Raw genomic sequence first — 26,492 nt, 5'->3', positions numbered from 1 at the left:
AGTCAGAAACTACAATTCAGGTTACCAGAACATTGTGTAATCTCACAGAAATGAAATAATTAGAATAAGCAAAATCACAGTCAGAAACTACAATTCAGGTTACCAGGGCCCAGTGTGAGGACAGGGAATGGAGAGTTAATACTTAATTAGTTGAGTTTCTGTTTGGGATTTTGGAAAAGTTTTGGTAATGAGGTGATGGTAACACCACATTGTAAATATAATTAATACCACTGAATTATAATTAGCTTAAAGTTAAAAGGGGAAATTTTATGTTTAAATATATAAACATTTCATACATACATATATATATATATAATATATTTTACTAGAATAAATTTTTTTTAAATACCCCATAGGGTTATAATAACACAAACAGAGAAACTTAATGTTAACTGTGGACTACAGTTAATAGTATACTTATAAAAATATTGTTTAATCAATTGTAACAAAGTTTCCACAGTAATGTAAAGTGTTGTTAAATAGGGAAAACTCTGTGGAGGAAGAAAGGATATCTGGGAATTATGTATTTTCTATATAATTTTTTGGTAAACTCTCAGTCACTCTTAAAAAAAGTTAAATAAAAATATTCACATTTGACTATGCTGTGAGTAATACACTAGAGAAAAAAGCTTTGAGAATAATAATTTTATCAAATTTCAAAGAAGATGAAAGTCTATTCAATTTCCCCATATGAATCTTTTAATTGGCACTTCCACACTGGTAATCACTTCTCAAGATAATACAAAGCCTTACTCCAAATGAAGATGCACTAAGTTGCAAGTTGTTCTGACTCAGATCTTCTTTAAGAAAGACAAATAATTTCATGTTCTGATTCCAAAGTTCATCATATAAGATGTCCACTAAACTATAAGATGAGGGTAGAAAGCAAAACATCAATAAACTTAGTAAATGGAGTAAAGTGAAAAATTTTACTATAGCCAATTGAAAATGTGATAACCAATCTATTGGCAATGAAAGTGGACAAATAAAGTAGACATCTACTCTATACCAGACCCTGTTAAATACTGGAAAGTCCAGGCCCTTAGATGAGTACCTTTTATGAATGGCCATCTGTCGGTGCTGTCTCTCAGTTCTGGTTACTACTTTTCCTTTCACACAACGAGCCAAGAACCCTTCTTCAACTCCCACTAGCTCTGCCACTCGTTTCATAGAAGTTGGCAATTTCTCCCACAAACAGAAAAATCGGTACCAATCAATAGTTGTCCACTCTTCAAACACAGGTGTAACCTAAAGGGAAAAAGCATCATTCAACAACTAAAAACTGTATTACAAAAGGAACAAAATTGTAAACATAAACTTAATATTATAAACAAAGATCGTTAGAAGTGATGTTATCAACATGATAACTAAGATATCTCCTGGAAAAGTCTACCCACAGAATCAACTAATAAAAGAACAATTCCCACTTTCTTGGATCTCTGGAGTACCATGGAGACTGGGGAAGGACTCACAAATCCTGAATCATAATAAAAGAGGAGAAAAAACACATACACACCAAAAGTAGGAAGGAGAGTTGGTTATCGGATCAGCAGTCCGGCAAACCCCTCCCAGTCACTTGGTCCCATGAACTTTGGGAGTTGCAAAGAGGCAACACAGCCTGGGTCTCTCCTAACATGGAGGGAGACCACAGCACCATTCACAATGCTGAATTATAGCTCAATGCATATCCAGGCATAGGAACCCAAGTCTGCAGAAACTCAGGATGGAAAACAAGTGGCTGAGGAGTACCGCATACAAAAGTATTCCCAGGAAAATGAAACCACAGCAGAACTATTGGCAAGAGGTGAACATACTCAATTTAGTCTCTGTCTGCTGGACCATCTGAACTCAAAATGGACCTTTTTAGATTGATCCGATCTGCTTTCCTGAGGTGGGATACCCTAAAGGGAAAGAAAATGGAAGCAGAAATGCCTCAAGCGAAAAAAAGGGACAGGGTACAGGTGGTGGTGGACCAAACTATTTTAAGGCCGGAAAGATTCCAGAACTGAAAAATATGATGAAAAAGGGACACTGAGTAGGAGAGAGAATTTAAACAAATGATAAGAGATAGGAAGAAAATTCTGTACAAAAACAAACAATAGATCGAGATATCCTGAAAAGGTAAAAAGGAAAGGAAGCTTTTTTCTGCAAATGAAAAAAACTGCACACAAAAAAGACAATCATAAAAACTGTACCCAATATCCAGGGCAAGCTTCACATGCAGTAGAGCCAAGAATATCTGAACAGCTGCAAATGGGCTACTCTATAAAGGTCCAGAATAAGTTGGACCAAAAGTCCAGGTATGCAGTGCACATTCAACAAAAGAAAATCAATTAATGTAATACACCACATCAATAAATCAAAGCTGAAAAATCACATGATCATTCTGATTGATGCAGAAAAGGCACAGGACAAACTTAGCATCCTTTCTAGATGAAAACACATCGAAGGATAGGAATAGAGGGGAACTTACTCAATATGATAAAGGGAATATATGAAAAACCCATAGCTAGGATCACACTCAGTGGGAAAAACCTGAGAGCTTTTCCTCTAAGATCAGGAACAAGACAAGGATGCCAACTGTCACCATTGTTAGTCAACATTGTGTTGGAAGTTCAAGCCAGAGAAATTAGACAAGAAAAAGAAATAGACACAGGGTCAAGATGGCGGCTTAACAACGTGCGCGTTTTAGTTCGTCCTCCAGAACAACTGCTAAATAACCAGAAACAGTACAGAACAGCTCCTGGGGCCACGTCAGTGACCAGACACACAGCGTACCCGAGTCTGGACCAGCTGGACCGGCTGCGAGCACCTCCCAAAACCGTGAGTTCCCAAAGCTGCGGTGGCCAGTGCCTCTCCCCCACAGGCCGCTTCCCAGAGGGGAAAGGAAAGGACTTTACCAGCAGCAGTGACTGGACACAATCAAACGCCAATTGTGGAACTAATTAACAAATTCTGACTACTAAAAATAGGCCCCCAGCTTAGGTGAACCCAATCAAAGCAGAGGTTGCTCATTTTTGCCCCGGCACCAAGGGGGCAGGACTGACAGAAAAAGGGGGAAAAAAAAAAGAAGGAAACAGGTTTTTGTGGCTGTGTATCTACAAAGGCTTGACTGCCTCTGGATACAGCGGCAGGACTTTTCAGGCTGCAACTGCCCCAGGCATAGGCAGAAGTGAGCTCTTTTGGGGGCTTATCTGGAGCCTGTGCCTTCCCCAGGGGAGGGGTGAAGTCCCACCCAGGTGGAATCCCTCCATCAAGGAATTCAGACACCAGTGCTTGCTAATTTGAAGCCATTAAAACCAGCCTACAACCTCTCCTCTGTCTCCAACAAACCCCCAGCCAAAGTTAAAAGTACCGCATCATCTTATGCTGGTGGGACCTGCAGTCAGATAAGCGCCACATACTGGGCAGGATAAGAAAAACAGAGTCCAGAGACTTCACAGGGAAGTCTTTCAACCTGCTGGGTCTCATATGCAGGGAAAATCGACGCAGGTGACTCTTTCCTCCTGATAGGAGGCCAGTTTGGTCCGCAAAATTCTGGCTGGGGTCTATAATATCTAAGCAGACCCTCCTAAGTGTATGTGGGGGAAAGGTACCACATAAGCAGGGCAAGAAACAAGAAAACAAGAACTGAAAAATTCTCCTGTGTTAAATAAAACTTAAGCTAAAGGTCCAGATAAAGCTGAACAGAATGTCAAAGAACAGATAGACAACAAATTCATCCAGCAAGAAAACCCTAGATAAAAGAAGTGAAAGCAATCTCCAGAATAAACTAATTAAGGTAATTAAATGCCTAGACGCCAGCAAAAAATAACAAATCACACTAAGGAAATTGAAGATATGGCCCAGTCAAAGGAACAAACCAACAATTCAAATGACATACAGGAGATGAAACAACTAATTCAGAATATACGAACAGACATGGAAAACCTCATCAAAAACCAAATCAATGAATTGAAGGAGGATATAAAAAAGGCAAGGAAGGAACAAAAAGAAGAAACTGAAAGTCTGAAAAAACAAATCACAGAACTTATGGGAATGAAAGACACAGTAGAAGAGATGAAAAAAACAATGGAAACCTACAATGGTAGATTTCGAGAGGCAGAACATAGGATTAATGAACCAGAGGACAGAACATCTGAAATCCAACAAGAAACAGAAACTATAGGAAAAACAATGGAAAAATATGAGCAGGGACTCAGTGAATTGAAAGACAATATGAAGCGCATGAATATACATGTTGTGGGTGTCTCAGAAGGAGAAGAGAATGGAAAAAGAGGAGAAAAACTAATGGAGGAAATTATCACTGAAAATTTCCCAACTCTTATGAAAGACTTAAAATTACAGATCCAAGAAGTGCAGCGTACCCCAAAGAGAACAGATCCAAATAGACGTACTCCAAGACATTTAATAATCAGAATGTCCAAGGTCAAAGAGAAAGAGAGGATCTTGAAAGCAGCAAGAGAAAAGCAATCCATCACATACAAGGGAAGCCCAATAAGACTATGCACAGATCTCTCAGCAGAAACCATGGAGGCAAGAAGACAGTGGGATGATATATTTAAATTATTAAAAGAGAAAAACTGCCAACCAAGAATTCTATATCCAGCAAAATTGTCCTTCAAAAATGAGGGAGAAATGAAAACATTTTCAGACAAAAAATCACTGAGAGAATTTGTGACCAAGAGACCAGCTCTGCAAGAAATACTAAAGGGAACACTAGAGACAGATATGAAGACAGAAGAGAGAGGTGTGGAGAAGAGTGAAGAAAGGAAGACTATGAGTAAAGGTAAAAGGAAAGAAAATTAGATATGACATATAAAATCCAGAAGGCAAAATAGTAGAAGAAAGTACTACCCATACAGTAATAACACTGAATGTTAACAGATTAAACTCTCCAATCAAAAGACATAGTCTGGCAGAATGGTTTAAAAAACAGGACCCATCTATATGCTGTCTCTACTCAAAGGTCACAAGGCCAAGGACACAAATGGACATTTACATGTTTATAGCAGCATTATTAACAATTACCAAGTGATTGAAACAGCCAAAATGTCCATCAACAGACAGTTGACTAAACAAACTGTGACATTTACATAAGATGGAATATTATGCAGCTGTAAGATAGAATAAAGTTATGAAGTATGTAACAACATGAATGGACCTTAAGGACATTATGCTGAGTGTGATTAGCCAGAAACAAAAGGAGAAATACTGTATGGTCTCACTGACATGAACTGATGTTAGTGAATAAACTTAGAATATTTCCTTGGTAACAGAGACCATCAGGAGATAGAAATAGGGTGAGATATTGGGTGATTGGAGCTGAAGGGATACAGATTGTGCAACAGGACTGAATATAAAATCTCAGATATGGACAGCACAATACTACCTAACAGTAATGCAATTATGTTAAAACACTGAATGAACCTGCATGTGAGAATGATAGAGGGAGGAGGACTGGGGACATAAATGAAATCAGAAAGAAAGATAGATGGTAAAGATTGAAATGGTATAATCTAGGAATGCCTAGAGTGTATAATAATAGTGAAATGTACAATGTACAAATTTAAGAAATGTTTTTGCCTGAGGAAGAACAAAGGAATGTCATTATTGCAGGGTGTTGAAAATAGATGATAATTAATACTTTAAAATGTCACCTTATGTGTGAGACTAAAGCTAAAAATGTTTATTTGTTACAAAATTTATATTTTGACTAGAGCATTTCCTAATATAACTCATGTAGATAGTTTGATTGAATGTCATAAGTACTTGGAATCTCAGGTAGCACATGAGATTTTGTTGGTTTGTCCAGAGTGATGCCCCGATAATTCCCAGAGTGATTTGATCAGTGACTGGAAAAGTATTTGCAAGCCCCCTTCGGGGAATGGTGAGAGTGGAGAGAAATTCAACTTCCCCAAGTTGAATTCTTGATATTCTCACAAGCAGTGTGGACAACCAAAGCTATAGGCTGAGCCCCCAGGCTTGGGGTTTGTTCACATGAAACTTAACCCCACAAAGGATAGGTCAAGTCTACTTAAAATTTAGGCCTAAGAGTCACCCCCAGGAGAGCCTCTTTTGTTGCTCAGATGTGGCCTCTCTCTCCAGCCAACACAATGAGCAGTCTCACCACCCTCCCCCTCTCTGTGTGGGACATGACTCCCAGGGGTGTGGACCTTCCTGGCAACGTGGGACGGGGATCCTGGAATGAGCTGAGACTCAGCGTCAAGGGACTGAGAAAAACCCTAGAATGAGCTGAGAATTAACATCAGGGGATTGAGAGAACCTTCTCGACCAAAGGGGGAAGAGTGAAATGAGACTAAGTGTCAATGGCTGAGAGATTCCAAACAGAGTTGAGAGGTTATCCTGGAGGTTATTCTTATGCATTAAGTAGATATCATCTTGTTGTTCAAGATGTAGTGGAGAGGCTGGAGGGAACTGCCTGAAAATGTAGAGCTGTGTTCCGGTAGCCATGTTTCTTGATGAGATTGAACAATGATATAGCTTTCACAATGAGACTCTGCGAATGTGAAAACCTTGTGTCTGATGATCCTTTTAGCTACTATATCAGCAGAAGAGTATAACATATGGAATAAAAATAAATAATAAGGGGAACAAATGTTAAAATAAATTTAGTTTGAAATGCTAGTGGTAAATGAAAGCGAGGGGTAAGGGGTATGGTATGTATAATCTTTTTTTTCTCTGTTATCATTTTATTTCTTTTTCTGTTGTCTTTTCATTTCTTTTTCTAAATTGATGCAAATGTTCTAAGAAATGATGAATATGCAACTATGTGATGATATTAAGAATTACCGATTGTATATGTAGAATGGAATGATCTCTTAATGTTTTGTTTGTTAATTTTTTTTAATTAATAAAAAAAGTTAAAAAAAAAAGAAAAAGAAATACAAGGCATCCAAATCAGAAAAGAAGTAAAACTTTCATGATTTGCAAATGACATGATACTCTATGTTGAAAATTCTAAAAAGTCTACAGCAAAACTACTAGAGCTAATAAATGCATACAGCAAAGTGACAGGATACAAGATCAACACCCAAAAATCAGTAGTATTTCTATACACTACAAATGAGCAAACTGAGGAGGAAATCAAGAAAAAAATTCCATTCACAATAGCAGCCAAAAGAATAAAATATTTAGGAATAAATTTAACCAAGGCAACAAAAGACCTATCCACAGAAAAATACAAGAAACTGCTACAAGAAATCATGGAAGAATGAATAAATGGAAGGGCATACCATGTTGATGCATTGAACAACTAATTATAATTAAGATGTCAATTCTACACAAACTGATTTACAGATTCAATGCAATTCCAATTAAAATTTCAACAAATTGCTTTACAGAAATAGAAAAGCCAATAATCATATTTATATGGAAGGACATTGCATCCCAGATAGCCAAATGTATCTTGAGAAAGAGGAATAAAGTGGGAAGTCTAACATTATCTTACTTAATTTTAAGCATATTACAAAGTTACAGTGGTCTAAATAGCATGGTACTACCATAAAGTTAGATATATTAATCAATGGAATCGAATTGAGCATTCAGAAATAGACCAGCTCATCTATAGACAACTGATCTTTGACAAGGCCACCAAATAAATCCAACTGGGACAGAGTAGCCTCTTCAATAAATGGTGTTTGGAGAACTGGATATCCACATCCAAAAGAATGAAAGAGGACCCATATTCCACACCTTATATAAAAATTAACTCGGTCTTCCGGAGAAGATGGGGGCTTAGTAAGGCGAACGGGTCTTAGTTCCTCCTCCAGAACAACTACTAAAGAACTAGAAACAGTACAGAACAGCTCCCGAAGCCACGACAGAGACCAGACACACAGCGTACCCCATTCTGGAATGGCTGGACTGGCTAAGAGACTCCGCTGCGGTGAGGTCTCCGAGAGGCGCGTGCTTCCCCGGGCCGTGGTGGCTGGCGGCCGGAGCCCCTCCCTCCCTCCTTCCCGGGCCGGCTGGGAGGTTTGGATCGGCGGTTCCCCAAGCCGCAGAGGCCAGCGCCCCTCCCCCACGCGCGGCTTCCCAGGTCAGCTGGAAGCCTCGGAGCGGCAGTTCCCCAAGCCACGGTGGCCGGCGACCGGAGCCTCTTCCACACACGCGGTTTCCTGAGCCGGCTGGGAACCTCGGATCGGCGGTTCCCCAAGCTGCGGTGGCCCTCCCACACACGGCTTCCCGGGGTGGCTGGGAGCTTTGGATCAGTGGTTGCCCAAGCCGTGGCAGCTGGCGCCCCTCCCCCACATGCGGCTTCCGGGGCTGGCTGGGAGCTTCGGAACAGCGGTTCCCCAAGCCGCGGTGGCCAGTGACCACAGCCCCTTCCACACACGCAGCTTCCCGGGCCGGCTGGGAGACTCGGAACAGCGGTTCCTCAAGCCGTGGCGGCTGTCGACCCTCACCCACAGGCAACTTCCCGGAGGGAAAGGAAAGAGTCTCCAACAGTAGTAGAGACTGAGTCCAACCTAACACCAATAGTGGCATTAATGAACAACTTCTGACTACTAAAAATAGGTCCTCAGCTCAGGCGAAACTGATCAAGGCAGAAATCGCCGATTGGGCTAACTGAAAAAGAGGAAAGGGGGCGAAACAGAGCCTTCTGCAGCTGTTTCTACAGAGGCTTCATTGCCTCAGGGCTCAGCACTGGGATTACACAGGTTGCAACTGCCCCGAACGCAGAAACAGGCTGCTTTCAGGGCTCTCTACCACCTGAACCTTTCCTGTGGGAGGGGTGAAAAGCAACTCAGGTGGAATCCCTCTCTCAAGGAATTCAGATCCTAGGACTTCACAATTTGAAGCCATTAAAACCAACCTACAATCTTTCCTCTGTCTCTACCACACACCCAGAAGCGAGAGTCTTCCAAAGTTAAAGGAGCCACAACATCTTTTGCTGGTGGGACCCGCAGACAGATAAGCACCACATACTGGGCAGGATAAGAAAAACAGAACCCAGAGACTTCACAGGAAAGTCTTTCAACCTGCTGGGTCCCACATTCAGGGAAATCTGATTAAATGCCCAGACGCCAGGAAAAAATAACAAATCACACCAGGAAAATTGAAGATATGGCCCAGTCAAAGGAACAAACCAATAGGTCAAATGAGATACAGGAGCTGAGACAACCAATTCTGAATATACAAACAGAAATGGCAAACCTCTTCAAAGACCAAATCAATAAATTGAGGGAGGACATGAAGAAGGCAGGGGATCAACAAAAAGAAAAAATGGAAAGTCTGAAAAAACAAATCACAGAACTTATGGGATTGAAAGACACAGTAGAAGAGATGAAAAGAACAATGGAAATCTACAATGGTAGATTTCAAGAAACAGAGGCTAGAATTAGTGAACTGGAGGATGGAACATCTGAAATCCAAAAAGAAACAGAAACTATAGGGAAAAGAATGGAAAAATTTGAGCAGGGGCTCAGGGAATTGGATGATAATATGAAGCGCACAAATATACGGGTTGTGGGTGTCCCAGAAGGAGAAGAGAAGGGAAAAGGAGGAGAAAAACTAATAGAAGAAATTATCACTGAAAATTTCTCAACTCTTATGAAAGACCTAAAATTACAGATCCAAGAAGTGCAACGCACCCCAAAGAAAATACACCCAAATAGGTGTTCTCCAAGACACTTACTAGTTAGAATGTCAGAGGTCAAAGAGAAAGAGAGGATCTTGAAAGCAGCAAGAGAAAAACAATCCATCACATACAAGGGAAGCCCAATAAGACTATGTGTAGATTTCTCAACAGAAACCATGGAAGCTAGAAGAGAGTGGGATGATATATTTAAATTACTAAAAGAGAAAAACTGCCAGCCAAGACTTCTATATCCAGCAAAATTGTCCTTCAGAAATGAGGGAGAAAATAAAACATTTTCAGACAAAAAGTCACTGAGAGAATTTGTGACCAAGAGACCAGCTCTGCAAGAAATACTGAAGGGAGCACTACAGTCAGAACCGAAAAGACAGAAGAGAGAGGTATGGAGAAGAGTGTAGAAAGAAGGAAAATCAGATATGATATATATAATACAAAAGGCAAAATGGTAGAGGAAACTATTACCCAAACAGTAATAACACTAAATGTTAATGGACTGAATTCCCCAATCAAAAGACACAGACTGGCAGAATGGATTAAAAAACAGGATCCTTCTATATGCTGTCTACAGGAAACACATCTTAGTCCCAAAGATAAATATAGTTTGAAAGTGAAAGGTTGGGAAAAGATATTTCATGCAAATAACAACCAGAAAAGAGCAGGAGCAGCTATACTAATATCCAACAAATTAGACTTCAAATGTAAAACAGTCAAAAGAGACAAAGAAGAATACTATGTACTAATAAAAGGAACAATTCAGCATGAAGACATAACAATCATAAATATTTATGCACCAAACCAGAATGCTCCAAAATACTTGAGGCAAAAACTGCAAACACTGAAAAGGGAAATAGACACATCTACCATAATATCTAAGGACTTCAATTCCCCACTCTCATCAATGGATCGAACATCTAGACAGAGGATCAATAAAGAAACAGAGAATTTGAATATTACAATAAATGAACTAGACTTAACAGACATTTATAAGACATTACATCCCACAACAGCAGGATACACCTTTTTCTCAAGTGCTCATGGATCATTCTCAAAGATAGACCATATGCTGGGTCACAAAGCAAGTCTCAACAAATTTAAAAAGATTGAAATCATACACAACACTTTCTCGGATCATAAAGGAATGAAGTTGGAAATCAATAATAGGCAAATTGCCAGAAAATTCACAAATACGTGGAGGCTCAACAACACACTCTTAAACAACGAGTGGGTCAAGGAACAAATTACAAGAGAAATTAGTAAATATCTCGAGGTGAATGAAAATGAAAACACAACATATCAAAACTTATGGGACGCAGCAAAGGCAGTGCTAAGAGGGAAATTTATTGCCCTAAATCCCTATATCAGAAAAGAAGAAAAGGCAAAAATTCAGGAATTAACTGTCCACTTGGAAGAACTGGAGAAAGAACAGCAAACGAATTCCAAAGCAAGCAAAAGGAAAGAAATAACAAAGATTAGAGCAGAAATAAATGAAATTAAGAACATGAAAACAATAGAGAAAATCAATAAGACCAGAAGTTGGTTCTATGAGAAAATCAATAAGATTGATGGGCCCTTAGCAAGATTGACAAAAAGAAGAAGAGAGAGGATGCAAATAAATAAGATCAGAAATGGAAGAGGAGACATAACCACTGACCTCACAGAAATAAAGGAGGTAATAACAGGATACTATGAACAACTTTACGTTAATAAATACAACAATATAGACGAAATGGACAAGTTCCTAGAAAGGCATGAACAACCAACTCTGACTCAAGAAGAAATAGATGACCTGAACAAACCAATCACAAGTAAAGAAATTGAATCAGTCATTCAAAAGCTTCCCAAAAAGAAAAGTCCAGGACCAGACGGCTTCACATGTGAATTCTATCAAACATTCCAGAAAGAATTAGTACCAACTCTCCTCAAACTCTTCAAAAAAATCGAAGTGGAGGGAAAGCTACCTAATTCATTCTATGAAGCCAACATCACCCTCATATCAAAACCAGGCAGAGATATTACAAAAAAAGAAAACTACAGACCAATCTCTCTAATGAATATAGATGCAAAAACCTCAACAAAATTCTAGCAAATCGAATCCAGCAACACATTAAAAGAATTATACATCATGACCAAGTAGGATTCATCCCAGGTATGCAAGGATGGTTCAACATAAGAAAATCAATTAATGCAATACACCATATCAACAAATCAAAGCAGAAAAATCACATGATCATCTCAATTGATGCAGAGAAGGCATTTGACAAGATTCAACATCCTTTCCTGTTGAAAACACTTCAAAGGATAGGAATACAAGGGAACTTCCTTAAAATGTTAGAGGGAATATATGAAAAACCCACAGCTAATATCATCCTCAATGGGGAAAATTGAAAACTTTCCCCCTAAGATCAGGAACAAGACAAGGATGTCCATTATCAGCACTATTATTCAACATCGTGTTGGAGGTTGTAGCCAGAGCAATTAGACAAGAAAAAGAAATACAAGGCATCAAAATTGGAAAGGAAGAAGTAAAACTATCACTGTTCGCAGATGATATGATACTATACGTCAAAAACCCGGAAAAATCCACAACAAAACTACTAGAGCTAATAAATGAGTACAGCAAAGTAGCAGGTTACAAGATCAACATTCAAAATCTGTAGTGTTTCAATACACTAGTAATGAACAAGCTGAGGGGAAATCAAGAAACGAATTCCATTTACAATTGCAATTAAAAGAATAAAGTACTTAGGAATAAATTTAACTAAAGAGACAAAAGACCTATACAAAGAAAACTACAAAAAACTGTTAAAAAAAATCACAGAAGACCTAAATAGATGGAAGGGCATACCGTGTTCATGGATTGGAAGACTAAATATAGTTAAGATGTCAATCCTACCTAAATTAAGTTACAGATTCAATGCAATACCAATCAAAATCCCAACAACTTATTTTTCAGAAATAGAAAAACCAATAAGCAACTTTATCTGGAAGGGCAGGGTGCCCCGAATTGCTAAAAGTATCTTGAGGAAAAAAAACGAAGCTGGAGGTCTCACGCTGCCGGACTTTAAGGCATATTAGGAAGCCACAGTGGTCAAAACAGCATGGTACTGCATAAAGATAGACATATCGACCAATGGAATCGAATAGAGTGCTCAGATATAGACCCTCTCATCTATGGACATTTGATCTTTGATAATGCAGTCAAGCCAACTCACCTGGGACAGAACAGTCTCTTCAATAAATGGTGCCTAGAGAACTGGATATCCATATGCAAAAGAATGAAAGAGGACCCGTATCTCACACCCTACACAAAAGTTAACTCAAAATGGATCAAAAATCTAAACATTAGGTCTAAGACCATAAAACAGTTAGAGGAAAATGTAGGGAGATATCTTATGAAACTTACAATTGGAGGCGGTTTTATGGACCTTAAACCTAAAGCAAGAGCACTGAAGAAAGAAATAAATAAATGGGAGCTCCTCAAAATTAAACACTTTTGTGCATCAAAGAACTTCATCAAGAAAGTAGAAAGACAGCCTACACAATGGGAGACAATATTTGGAAACGATATACCAGATAAAGGTCTACTATCCAGAATTTATAAAGAGATTGTTCAACTCAACAACAAAAAGACAGCCAACCCAATTACAAAATGGGAAAAAGACTTGAACAGACACCTCTCAGAAGAGGAAATACAAATGGCCAAAAGGCACATGAAGAGATGCTCAATGTCCCTGGCCATTAGAGAAATGCAAATCAAAACCACAATGAGATATCATCTCACACCCACCAGAATGGCCATTATCAACAAAATAAAAAATGACAAGTGTTGGAGAGGATGCGGAGAAAGAGGCACACTTATCCACTGTTGGTGGGAATGTCAAATGGTGCAACCACTGTGGAAGGCAGTTTGGCATTCCTCAAAAAACTGAATATAGAATTGCCATACGACCCAGCAATACCATTGCTGGGAATCTACTCAAAGGACTTAAGGGCAAAGACACAAACGGACATTTGCACACCAATGTTTATAGCAGCGTTATTTATAATTGCAAAGAGATGGAAACAGCCAAAATGTCCATCAACAGACGAGTGGCTAAACAAACTGTGGTATATACATACGATGGAATATTATGCAGCTTTAAGACAGAATAAACTTATGAAGCATGTAATAACATGGATGGACCTAGAGAACATTATGCTGAGTGAGACTAGCCAAAAACTAAAGGCCAAATACTGTATGGTCCCACTGATGTGAACCGACATTCGAGAATAAACTTGGAATATGTCATTGGTGACAGAGACCAGCAGGAATTAGAAACAGGGTAAGATAATGGGTAATTGGAGCTGAAGGGATACAGACTGTGCAACAAGACTAGATACAAAAACTCAAAAATGGACAGCACAATACTACCTAATTGTAATGTAATTATGTTAAAACATGGAATGAAGCTGCATCTGAGCTATAGTTTTTTTTGTTTGTTTGTTTGTTTTTTATATTTTTTTTTGTATTTTTTTCTCTATATTATTTTATTTCTTTTTCTGTTGTCTTGCTATTTCTTTTTCTAAATCGATGCAAATGTACTAAGAAATGATGATCATACATCTATGTGATGATATTAAGAATTACTGATTGCATATGTAGAATGGAATGATTTCTAAATGTTGTGTTAGTTAATTTTTTTAATTAATAAAAAAAAAATTAACTCAAAATGGATCAAAGACCTAAACATTAGAGTTAAGATCTAAAACTTTTAGAAGAAAATTTAGGAAAATATCTTAGTAGGGAAATACCTTAAAGATCTTATGATAGGAGGTGGTTTTCTAGATGTTACACCCAAAGTATGAGCAATTAAAAAAGAAATAGATAAATGGGATTTCCTCAAAATTAAACACATTTGTGCATGAAAGGACTTTGTTAGGAAAGTAAAAAGGCAGCCTATGCAATGGTAGACAATATTTGGAAACCAAAGGATTTAATATCCAGAACATATAGAGATTGTGCATTCAACAAACAACCCAATTTAAAAATGGGCAAAAGGCATGAACAGACAGATACTTTTCTGAACAGGAAATACAAATAGTTTAAAGGCACATGAAAAGATGCTCAACCTTATTGGCCATTAGGGAAATACAAATCAAAATCACAATGAGATATCATCTCACATCTACTGAAATGGCCATTTAAAAAAAAAACAGAAAACTACAAGTACTGGAGAGGATGTGGAGAAAGAGGCGCATTTATTCACTTTTGGTGGGAATATAGAATTGGAAGGCAGTTCATTTTCTCAGGAAGCTAACTATACAACTGCCATACGATCCTGCAATCCCATTACTAGGCATATATTCAAAGGAACTGAAGACAAGGACATAAGCAGACATCTGCACACCATATTTATACCCATATTATTCACACTGCCAAGAGATGGAGACAGCCCAAATGTCCATCAATGGACAAGTAGATAAACTGTGGTATACACATATGCTAGACATAGTTGTGACAGAAACTATTACATGAAGCATGTAACAACATGGACGAACCTTGAGGACATTATGCTGAGTAAAATTAGCCAGAAACAAAAGTACAAATATCCTGTGGTCTCATTAATATGAACTAACATTAATGAAAGAACTTTGCAAGTTCAAGTTGAGAATACAGGTTAACAGGAGATAGGAAAAGGAGTAGAGATTGGGCATTTGAGGCTGAAAGCATACAAAATGTCCAACAGGACTGAATATAAAGATTCAGAAATGGATAGTACAATACTATCGGATGGCGCACAATATTGTAAGTATACTGAACGTAGCTGAAGCTGAGTGTGAGAATGGTTGAGGGAGGAGGGCCAGGGACATATATGACACCAGAAGGAAAGACAGAGGAAAATGACTGGAATGGTATTACTTAGTGATTCACAGAGTAGATAATGATGGTGATTAAATGTACAAATATAAATATGTTTTCATATGAGGGAAAACAAACATCAACATTGAACATGTTGAAAATGGGACGGTATATGGTTAAAAACACAATCAATGCGAGCCAGGGTCTACAGTTAATAGTAACATTGTAATATGCTTCCACTGAGTATAATAAAAGCAATGTGCGGGCAGGCCACATGGCTCAGCAGGCAGTGTTCTCACTTGTTATGCCGGAGACCTAGGGTTTAATTCCCGGTGCCTGTCCATGTAAAAAAAGCAGTATGCCAAACTAAAGGTTAATAAAATTGGGGGTATGAGGGAGGGGCATGGGATTCTTCATGAAAGAAATGCAAACATCCTCATATACATTGTGGTGGTGAAGGCACTGCTATGATTATACCAGGAACCGCTGATTTTTTTGTACTTAAGTTGGATTGTATGATAATACAAATAAACCTGTTTAAAAATGAACAGAGAAATGTGGAGCAATGCACCTATTCACTGTTGGCAGAGAAGTAGAGTGGTGTAGCCCCTCTGGAGGGCAGTATGGTGACTCCACAGGAGGTTAGGGGTGGGATTACCATATGATCCTGCAACCCTATAGATATGTGTATGCTTGAACGAAATGAATGCAAGAACATGAATGGACATTTGCACACTGGTGTTTATGACTGCAGTGTTCATGATCTGCATTGGCCAGAGGTGGCCTAAGGCTGTATCTATTAAGGAAATGGGTGGGGGAAGTGGTGTATGCATACAATCAACTGTTGAATGACTGCAAGAAGTAATGAAGTCGTGAGACATGCAACTAGGTGAATGAGCCTTGAGGACAATATGTTGAGTGAGATAATCCAGAAACAAAAAGAAAATTTTATAACGCTTCACTAATATGGACTAACTATAATGTGCAAACTCTAAAAATTGAATTTGAGTATAGGTTATCAGGTGAAAGCCTATTGTGAAGGTTCCTAGATTGTAAGCTCTTAAAGTAGTCACATCTATTCAAGAATTGTAACTGTTATTTCTAAATTTTGAGATGCTGAGCTATTTGTGTATAACCTGGTTGTTCCCTGGAAACTTGGTATTTGTGTGACACCTGAGACTTAGGGCTAGAGTTCTGAAGCTATGGAAGTCAGCATTACAGTAACTGTTAGAAACACTGGAAAAGTGGTCAGACTTCAATTAGAGATACAATTGAAGGTGATCTGCGTAGAACTAAGGTAAATCAGACTAAAGGGTAAAGGATAATACTGACTGTATTTTAAAACTTCAGCTTCTGTGTGAGACCAAAGGAAGAGGTGTTTATGGCACAAAAAAATTGTATTTTCTGTAGCACACTATCTAATTTAACTTGTATGTCAGCTTATTTAAACACCAGAATCACATGAAACCTTGAATAGAGAGTGAGATCTCGTTGGTTTGTACAGATTGGGGTGATGTCCCTACATATCCCAGAGTAATTTGGGCAGAATTTTTTAAAGTATTTGCAAAGTTCCCTTAAGGGACTAGGGAAAAAGGTGAAACTGTTAAACTTTGAGGATGGCCTGCTATTCTCACAAGCCCTGGGAAATGCTGATTGGAAGTCCCAGGCCCTTGATCTTGGGCTGGCCATTATGAAACTTTATCTCTCAAAGGTGAAGCTAAGCCTACTTATGTTATGCCAGAAAGTCTTCCCCCAGAGAACCTCTTTTGTTGCTCAGATGAGGCCTTTGCAGGTGAGCTCACTGCCCTCCTCCCTCCATGGGACATGACTCCCACAAGTATAAATCTCCCTGGTAACATGGGACATGGCTTCAAGGCAGAAGCCTGGCCCTGGCATCGTGGGAGAAAGCCAAAAAGGAAAAGGGAAATGAAACAAAATAAAGTTTCAGTGGCTGTGAGATTTCAAATAGAGCTGAGAGGTCATTATGGAGGTTATTCTTACACAACGTATAGATATCCCATTTCAGTTTTTGGTGTATTGAAGTAGCTAGAGGGAAATGCCTGAAACTGCTGAACTATAATCCAAGAGCCTTGATTCTTGAAGATGATTGCATAACTGTACAGTTTTTAAGGTGTGACTGTGTGTTCGTGAAAATCTTCTGACTGACCCTTCCTTTATCGGGATATGGATAGATGAGTAAGAAAAAAAAGCAAAAAATAATTAATATGGGATGATGGGGTTATGGGATGTTTTGGGTGTGTTTTTACTTTCATTCTTACTTTTTTGGAGTAATTAAAACGTTCAAAAATATTCTGAGTTGTGGCATATTTCTCAGGGATTGGAGCCTAGTCATACTTAAAAATTGTTAATCATTTCTACCTTCTCTCCCTGTCTCTCATGTCTGTAGCCTAACTCACTGTTCTCCCTTCCCCCCCTCGTCAGTAACCTCCCATCTCAGTAGCTTATCTCAAAACTACAAGCCTTCTTGTTATTCTGTCCTTGCCTCTAGCTATCTTCTGCCGCCCTTGCCTAGCAACTACCTTTTAGCTTGTGTAATTGGCTCTCCGAACCCCCTACCCTCTCCCCTACTCCTCCCCTTGTGCAACTGTATATAACCTAAGCTCCCTGTAGCCTCGGGGTCTTTAGAGCACTTGAGCCGCTTCGGTACCTAAGCTCTTACGATGTAACAATAAAAAAGCTTTGTGCTGATTAATTGGCCTTTGGCTCAAGTCCTTCAGTCCCCTAGCTGAGACGGCTAGGTTTCGCTTACCCAGGTTTATTTCCCGCGAGCTCGCCCCCTAATTCACCCAGTGCTCCAGTCGCGCGACCCGGCTGAAGCTATCAGCGGCACTGAGTGTTCTTTTTTTACTTTTATTTTTACTTTTATTCTTACTTTTTTTGGAATAATTAAAATGTTCAAAAATCAATTGTGATGATGAATGCACAACTACGATGATACTGTGAACCCTGATTGTATACTTTGAACGGTCGTATGGGTATGTGAATGTATACATCTCAATAACACTGTATAAAAAAATTTATATAGAATAAAGCAAAAACTTTAAGTTCATCTAATTTTTAACTTCTTTAGGTCAATTCTTCCTTTCTTCTCCAAATCATGAAAATCTTCAGGAAGATGTCCATCTACTACTTTATTAAAACTAGCTAACCCAATCAGCTGATTTTGATACTACTGGTATCAAAATAGAATTTTAAGGGATAGAAGAGAATTTTCAGTGCTGCTTCTTTTAGCCAACCAGCCTCTCCTGTGGAGTTCGTCAAGACCTTTCATTGCAGTTGCCAGCTTCACAGTCTGCCCTACGGAATTGGACTCTCATTCCCAAGGTTATGTAAGATACCTTTATAAATCTCATATTTACAGATATCTGCTGTTGGTTCTGTTTTTACAGAGAATCTTGACTAATACAGAGGTCAGTTTAACAAAACTAAAATCACCTCTGCCTTCCCACTTTGACCTAGCAGTTGCACTTTTAGAAACCTTTCCCAAAAATACATCTCTGTAAAAACTAAACAATACAGGCACCACATTACATTATTCACTGCAGCATTATCTGCAATAACAAAATATCGGAAACAACCCAAATGTACATTAACAATAAACTGACTGAAAAAACTGATTGAATAATGGTACATCCATGCATTGAGTCATACAACTACAAAAAATGTATTTAAAAAAATTAAAAATCACCATGAACTATATGGAGTGATTTCCAAGATACATTGTTAAGGAAAAAAAGGAAAGTATAGACACAGGTATGTACATAGTATGCTATCCTTTATGAAGAAAGTGAAATATACACATAAATACTTACTAATTTTTATAAAATAAAAAAAGAAGAGATTAGCCAGAAACTAATGAAAACTAACTATTGAAGGTGGGTGGAAATGGCATGAAAGGAGAGACATGGGAATCAGACTTCCATGAGTATTCTTTTTTATATAATTCTAACTTCTAAATCACGTTTTAAATATTCAAAAATAAAATACTACATGTAAACTCTAAATGTTTCATTTAACTTAAAACATAAATGTCTATTTATTTGCCAATATTGTGAGCTAGAGTTCAACGCATTTTTTTTTTGCATGAGTCTGTTGATTACTATTGTTCTCTTCGATAAATCCAACGAACAGTACATTGTGTAAGATTTCCTATTCCTGCCTGATAATGCTAAAAATTAAGATGATTACAAAATAATCTATGAGCATCTTAGTTTTCTCCTTATCTATATTTTCATAACTATTTCTTAGAACTTTTACAGCTGTCTCACTTATGTATTTCATCAACAATTATTAGTAACTTGCATTCAATTTAGTTTATATGAAACTAAAGTGTCATAAGCAAATTTGAGAACAAATACAACTCCTGAATGACATACAATTCAAATGATGTGGTAAGTGGAGGAGATTTTTAACCACAAACATTCAGCATACTGAAGCTATCAGTCTTTATGTTTTAGTGAGAATAGGAAGACTTGGGCTATATGACCAAAAAAAAAAAAGACATATAACTTATATTAGAGTATTCACTAGAAATAAGAGAGAGGAATATATAATAATATTTACTAAAATATAAAATACTCACCCAAAATTGGATAGTTATTACTTCCATTTTGCAGATAATGAAATGGAATCTTAAGAGAGGTTAAATACTAATCCAAGGTTAGAGAGTTATTAAGTGATAAGGCTAAGAGTTGAACTAAGGCAGTCTGACCCCAAACCTCATAATCTTAGGCATGCCATAGTAAATGAGACTTTTTTTCTTTTTGGCATGGACAATCTCCAAGAATCGAACCCAGGTCTCCGGCATGGCAGGCAAGAATTCTGCCACTTGAGCCATCATTGCCCATCCTAAATGAGACTTTTTTAAAAGGGTAGGTAAATGACTGGTAACATCTGCTTTGATTTTTTTTTAAATCACATTCTAAGACACAGACTTTGAGCTCATATATTACACATTTATTACAACTATATATTACACATTTGCAAGGATAAAAAAAAAATCAAACTTGTACAGACAATCCCCCCTGCTCACCTTTATATAGTTTTTTTATTGAAGTACGTTTCCTCATAAGCTATCTCAATTCTTAGGAACATTCCAATCTTACTTTTGCCCCTACTTGCTTATTAATGTCTCTGCTATTAATGAACCAAAAAAACTACTGGTCAAGTTCTTGCCAGAAAATACGATCTCAAACTCAATTTTATTCAATTCTTATCAAAAGCTTTGCTGTAAGGAACAATATTCATTCACAGAGAACCATTTAATGTTAACAAACTTAAAACTCCCTTATTAAATTTATTATATAGATTTCAAAAAGGATATAAGTCACAAAGTGTCTTTATATAACAAAATTTATCTAAGGCAATGAAATGCAATGCTTTTCTTAAGTACTAATTTTTAATCTTATGACTATTGAAACTTATCAAAGTTCCTTCTCTGCTTTAATTACTAGAAAGCTCAAAGCCAAAGTTGGCACAAGCAACTGTACATGATTTAATGGCATAAATATTTATGTACCAATCTTTGTTTGTTTTACATTATGATCTCACCTTTAATTTCTTGATACCTCATTGTCCTTTGCTATCCTCTTATATATTATAAAAAATATCTATTTTATAAACCACTTCAAATCATTTTTGAAAGGAGCTTAGAGAAGATACATAGGTGGGTGGATAGGTACATGGGAAAATTTAAAAGTTCACTAGGATATTTAGCTTCTTACTTTAAAAGAACTTCCTTCTTTTATATTTCCTTCACTACTACACTAGTCAAGGAAAACAGATAAAATATTCTCTTATGGTATCTTTGATCCTCACGATTCTCTATATATGTATTTCTCCCCATTTTCACAAATATAACAGTGAAGAAAACAGAACTTACCAGATAGACCATATGCAAGTCATTTTCTAAAACAAAGCCCTTCATTGCTCTTTGGAGGTCAGCAAAAATATCTAAGGTATCAGTTGGAGAAAGCGAAGAAGAAAGAGTGGCTGAACCAAGATGTGTTGGATAATACACCTTTCCTGGTTTGGAGGCAGGAAGTGAGGGGGAAAAAATGTTAAAATTAAAAAAAAAACTATATAAACAAAATAAAACAAAACACCTTTCTTTCTGTATTCTATACTAAACCCTCTAGCATCTGATAAGTTTAGCAAACACAATTTTGTCCAATGCATGGACATATATGAGCAGGTTGTATGCTAACTGTCTGAAATTGCAGAACACAACTCTGCTCAAAAGTCAATTTCCTCTTACTGAGCCAAGTCTTATACTTTAAAGTGATTCTAAGTCACTAAAAATGGAAACGTGAGTAAAAATTGCAACTAAGTAGTCATATTTACCTTCTATTCCATCACTAGCTTCCATAATCTGTATAAATTCATTTTCTAGTAGCCACATCAAACAGGCTTCGATTTCTCCAGGTATAACAAAATCTTGACTTCCCTGAATTTCTTGCTTTCCTTCTTTCATACTTGCAGCCAAAAATGTACAAGAAGTATAAGTTTGCATATCTTGTGATGTACTTGCCACTCCACCAACTATTATCTGACAGGAGAGAATTGAAAATTTCTGGAACGTTTTATATGACATTCAGGCTCCCATAATATAAAAGAAACCTTCTTTGAAAGTATATAAAACTTTTTATATAAGCTAAAATAAAAAATTATTACCTATCTGATAAAGAAGGTATTGATGGCTTATGGCCAATAATCAAATAAATTACTTTCATCTCTCCTTCTGAAACATGTGGGCATGTAGGTATGCTGGTATTGAATACTTTGCTGTACACCCAGAAGAGGGATAAGAATAAGTACAGAAAAAAGATGAGATCAGGTGTGCCTTGTGGATATCAGTTTATCACAACTACTGTATTATATAAACTACTTTGCTCCCTGCTTCTTTCACTTCATACATATATTGTAAAAACTAATAAATCACCATAAAGCTACATCATTCTTTTAATGGCCACAAGGTATAGTTTTACCATAATTTATTTCATATTAATGGTATTAACATAGTTTACAGTTTTTTCTTATTACTAAGTGTTATAATAAAAAAAGACACATGCACTTCTCATAGATAAGGCCAAGTTGCCCTCCAAAAGAGTCTCAGCAGTGTATGAGTGTGGCTGCTTTTGAAACCCTTATCAACATTTTACAAATGTTTTCTTTTTTTCTCCCAAACTGATAATCAAAGGGAAAAGAAGAGTTTGGATACAAGTACCAGAACTACCAACACCAATGCTGAAACCAATAACAGTTACTGTTTTAATGCCAGTTAATAAATGGAAAACTTTTCTGGATAGCTGCATGAAACACTTAACAGAAGATACCTTTGAGGACTGAGCAATGGGAGGCTTTATTTTTTATTTTTAGATCTTTCTACATTGTTTGGAATGTCTAATCATGTGCATTCATAATGATTTTATTGTAATGCCAACAGGTATCATTTGAGTGGAGGGATTAATGCCCATTTTTCTCGCATTTTTCTTTAAATTGACAAAATACTAAAGAATATTTTAATACTAAAGAAGAACCATCTGACATTTGAGTTTAAATCTACTGTTCTGAAAGGGACTGATATTATCACAAGAAAATAACTATAAAATGGAAGAGATTCAGACATAGGGAGTCTACAGCTGTAGTAATCTTATAAAGAAACACAAAATTAAGATTTTCACATGCTGAAGCTCTACCATTTTAACATAGGATCAGAGAAGCAAATTTAGAAAACTCTCTCTCACCTCCAGAATAGCTCGTATCATGCTGGCAGTTACTTCTTCTCCTTGTCCTTGCAGACAGCTGCAAACAGGTTTTAGGGATCCCTGAAGTAGAGCTATTCCTTTTGATTTCTCAGAGCTCTTACAAACTAAGATACTTTCACCTATAACCAAAAAAATCATACATACATTTGCCAAATTCCAACTAAAAAAATTTAAGTTGCCTTAACCTGTTTTAAAGGATGTGAAGAGATAATAGCGGTTGTTACACTCAAATAATTATGTTAATTTCTGCATTCTGAACTTTGAATTAACCATTATTATTGAAAAATTAAGTAACTAATAAATACTTTGAAAACTCTAAAGTAAAACGCAAATGCAAATTATTACTGATTATACATGACAATAATATTAAACACACACACACACACAAATTACCCAACTAATGGATCAACTAGCATTAACAGCAAAAGTAAAAAGCCACTTTTGATTGTTTAAAGGGCTTCTAGTCTTGGATACTTCAACTGAATGCATGACTGCTTTTCAGGAGGGGCAAAATTTGTGAAAATGCCCAAATGAATGTCTATGTATATGTCCAGGTTCCTGTTCCAACCTGTTCGGAATAAGTTTCATCTATACCACAATAGAGAAGTTGAAAAAAGCAATGATTGCTGACGGTTGAAATAGCAAGTCACTGTATCAGTACAAGCAAGACTATGAAGTGTCTTATCAATAAAACACCATGAACTGTGCAAGAAACGTTAAGGACATCATTTATAAAATGCTGAAAAGCTGCAAAAGTGCTGCATAATCCAAAAAGCATGACCAAGTATTTGAAATCTTTATAGTCAATATGAAACACTGTATTTTCACATTCTCCGACTGCTTGTCTTTCTGAGCATATTATATGCCATATGCCATCCTGAAATAAAACATTACTCAAGGTCAAACTCTCAGAAGCCTCTAAGACTTCATAAATGGAGCTGTTACAATATAATTTAGCTTCTTTTTTATTTTTTTTAAGTTAACTGATTTAATGCTTGATAATGAGCCCAGGGCTCCAAACTTCCAATTTTCCTTCCCCATGAGAAAGGCAAATAAAACCTCATCTACATTACTTCAAAGACTGTCTTGCTCTCAGAGAATATCGGTGTAAAATGGACTTATAATCTACAGAAAAATGGGTCTAAAGAGAAATCAGAGTTGGGGAAGAGTAGGGAATGGCAGAAAGGAATGGAAAGGGAATCTTAGTCTCTACTCCTCTCTCCCACCCTTTTTAAACATATACATGAGTCCCCGCATATTTTATAGATGAAGTAAAAGTCAGAGACAGGATAAACTTCTTTGATTTCTACAGAGAGGACACCCAACAAATTCGATTTTTTATCACCAAATGCTTTTGTACGAAAGGAGGCTAACAAATGGCCCGTCAAGGGCTGTAAGTCATTTGTTATTGAGGCTGAAACTAAAGGCTATTCTTTCAACTTCAGCCACCCAGCTAAAGGTTATATTCCCCAGCCTCCTTAGCAGTAGGGGAAGATAGTTATGTAACTAAGTTCTGGCTTCCTATTAACTGAAATGCAGATGTTATGACAGGGCCTAAGTAGCCATTATATGCCATAGGACAGAAGCCTTACTGCTGAAGACAGAAAAGCAGAAGAATATAAGACTAGGTCCCTGACACATAGCAGCCACGGTATCATTCCCAGATTGCTCACACCTGTACTGTTTTATGAGCACCAAATCAGTTTCTATCTTGTTTAAGCAACCACTATGTTAGCTTTTGTTATAGCAGTGAGCTTATATCCTAACTAACCCAGATACCAATACATTATTTGGGGCCTTCATCTGACAAGTCAGAAGTGCTCTAAAAGCCACTTCCTCAATGTACTTTTTACACCCAGAATATCCCATCTTTTTTCCCATAAAGACTTTCTCCTGGACTTCTAATTTCTCCTTAGTAGCCACAGAACTGTTCTGGTTGTCTCTATTTATTTTACTTACTTTTTTGACATATCTAGTATTATTTTGGAGAATAAGTTATGTCCTAGAGAAAAAGTAACAGAGAATGGTTATTCTCTGGTTATTCACATGGTTCTTTATAGTTCTTTTACATTAAAAGGCTCACAATCATTTAATCATACCCAAGAAAGACACAGTTGGTTGGACAGGATATTTGTTGCTGTTTTGATACTAAATTCAAACAAAACTCTTTCTCACTGCTTAAAGCAAAACGTTTTTTTGGTTTACCAGTAATGTTATCATTACCTGGTGATATAAAATAAGAAAATGAAAGTATGTTTTAAGAGCCAGCACCAATTCAGAAAGAAGTTCTATACTCAGAGTACAAAAGTGTTTTCCAGCCCTCAGCATCCCTATATGATTTCTCCCAGACCAGGCCACCTAAGAGGAACTAATACCCATAAAAATTACTCCCTTCATTTGCACTGAAGACTACACTTGGAAATTAAAAATCATCTTCTAGCTAATGTAACAAGAAATCATTCTGATTTGCAAAATATTGAATTATTTCACTGAATATACATTAACACAAAAGAAAATCTTAACTCTACACTGGTAGAAAATAAGTGATGCAAAAATATCTAAATAAATATCTTTTACCCATTACAAATATTAAGTGAATGCAAAAGGATAATGTTCTAGTTTGCTAGCTGCCAGAATGCAACACACCAGAGACGGATTGGCTTTCAATAAAAGGGGACTTTTTTAATTAACATATAGTTCTTCAGAGAAAAGGCAGATAACTTTCAACTGACGTTCTTTCTTACACAGGAATGCACAGGGCAATCTCTGCTGGCCTTCTCTCCAGGCCTCTGGGTTGCAACAACTTTCTCCAGGGTGATTCCTTTCTGTATCTCCAAAGGTCTGGGCTGAGCTGTGAGTGCTGAGATGTGGTATTATGCTGAGCTGCTTGGGCTGTGCTACATTGAGCTCTCTCATTTAAGCACCAACCAATTACATCAAACATCATTCGTTGCAGTAGGCACGCCTCCTAGCCACTGCAGATGTAATCAGCAACAAACGAGGTTCCCATGTCATTGGCTCATGTCCACAGCAATAGAACTAGGCACCTTCACCTAGCCAAATCGACACCTGAACCTAACTACCACAAATCCACCCCTTGTCAACTTGGCAACTACATGCATAACCTTAATATTAAAGTGCAAAAAATTCTCTTCTGGCTGTGGACCTGTGAATCTCAAAACAAGTTATCTGGTGCCAATATGCAAAGGAGGGACAGTCACAGGATCCACAGAGTGAAACTGGA

At 37.3% G+C, this 26,492-nt stretch overlaps 1 protein-coding gene across 4 annotated transcripts in view; it reads right to left on the bottom strand.

Annotated features, from left to right (window-relative positions):
- The window catches only part of POLQ (DNA polymerase theta), a 195,658-nt gene that overhangs the window by 102,511 nt on the left and 66,655 nt on the right, over window positions 1-26,492 (bottom strand). For all 4 annotated transcript variants that reach the window (XM_077118198.1, XM_077118200.1, XM_077118199.1 and 1 more), the window contains 4 exons: window positions 23,228-23,367; window positions 21,825-22,029; window positions 21,364-21,506; window positions 1,055-1,248 (listed from right to left, as the gene is read on the bottom strand). In XM_077118198.1, coding sequence (XP_076974313.1) covers window positions 1,055-1,248; window positions 21,364-21,506; window positions 21,825-22,029; window positions 23,228-23,367 — 682 coding nt within the window. The remainder of the gene's footprint in view (window positions 1-1,054; window positions 1,249-21,363; window positions 21,507-21,824; window positions 22,030-23,227; window positions 23,368-26,492) is intronic.

This window comes from Tamandua tetradactyla, chromosome 10, assembly GCF_023851605.1.
Source record: "Tamandua tetradactyla isolate mTamTet1 chromosome 10, mTamTet1.pri, whole genome shotgun sequence".
NCBI classification, from domain to species: Eukaryota; Metazoa; Chordata; class Mammalia; order Pilosa; family Myrmecophagidae; genus Tamandua; species Tamandua tetradactyla.
This window is presented reverse-complemented; position numbering and strand designations above follow the sequence as displayed.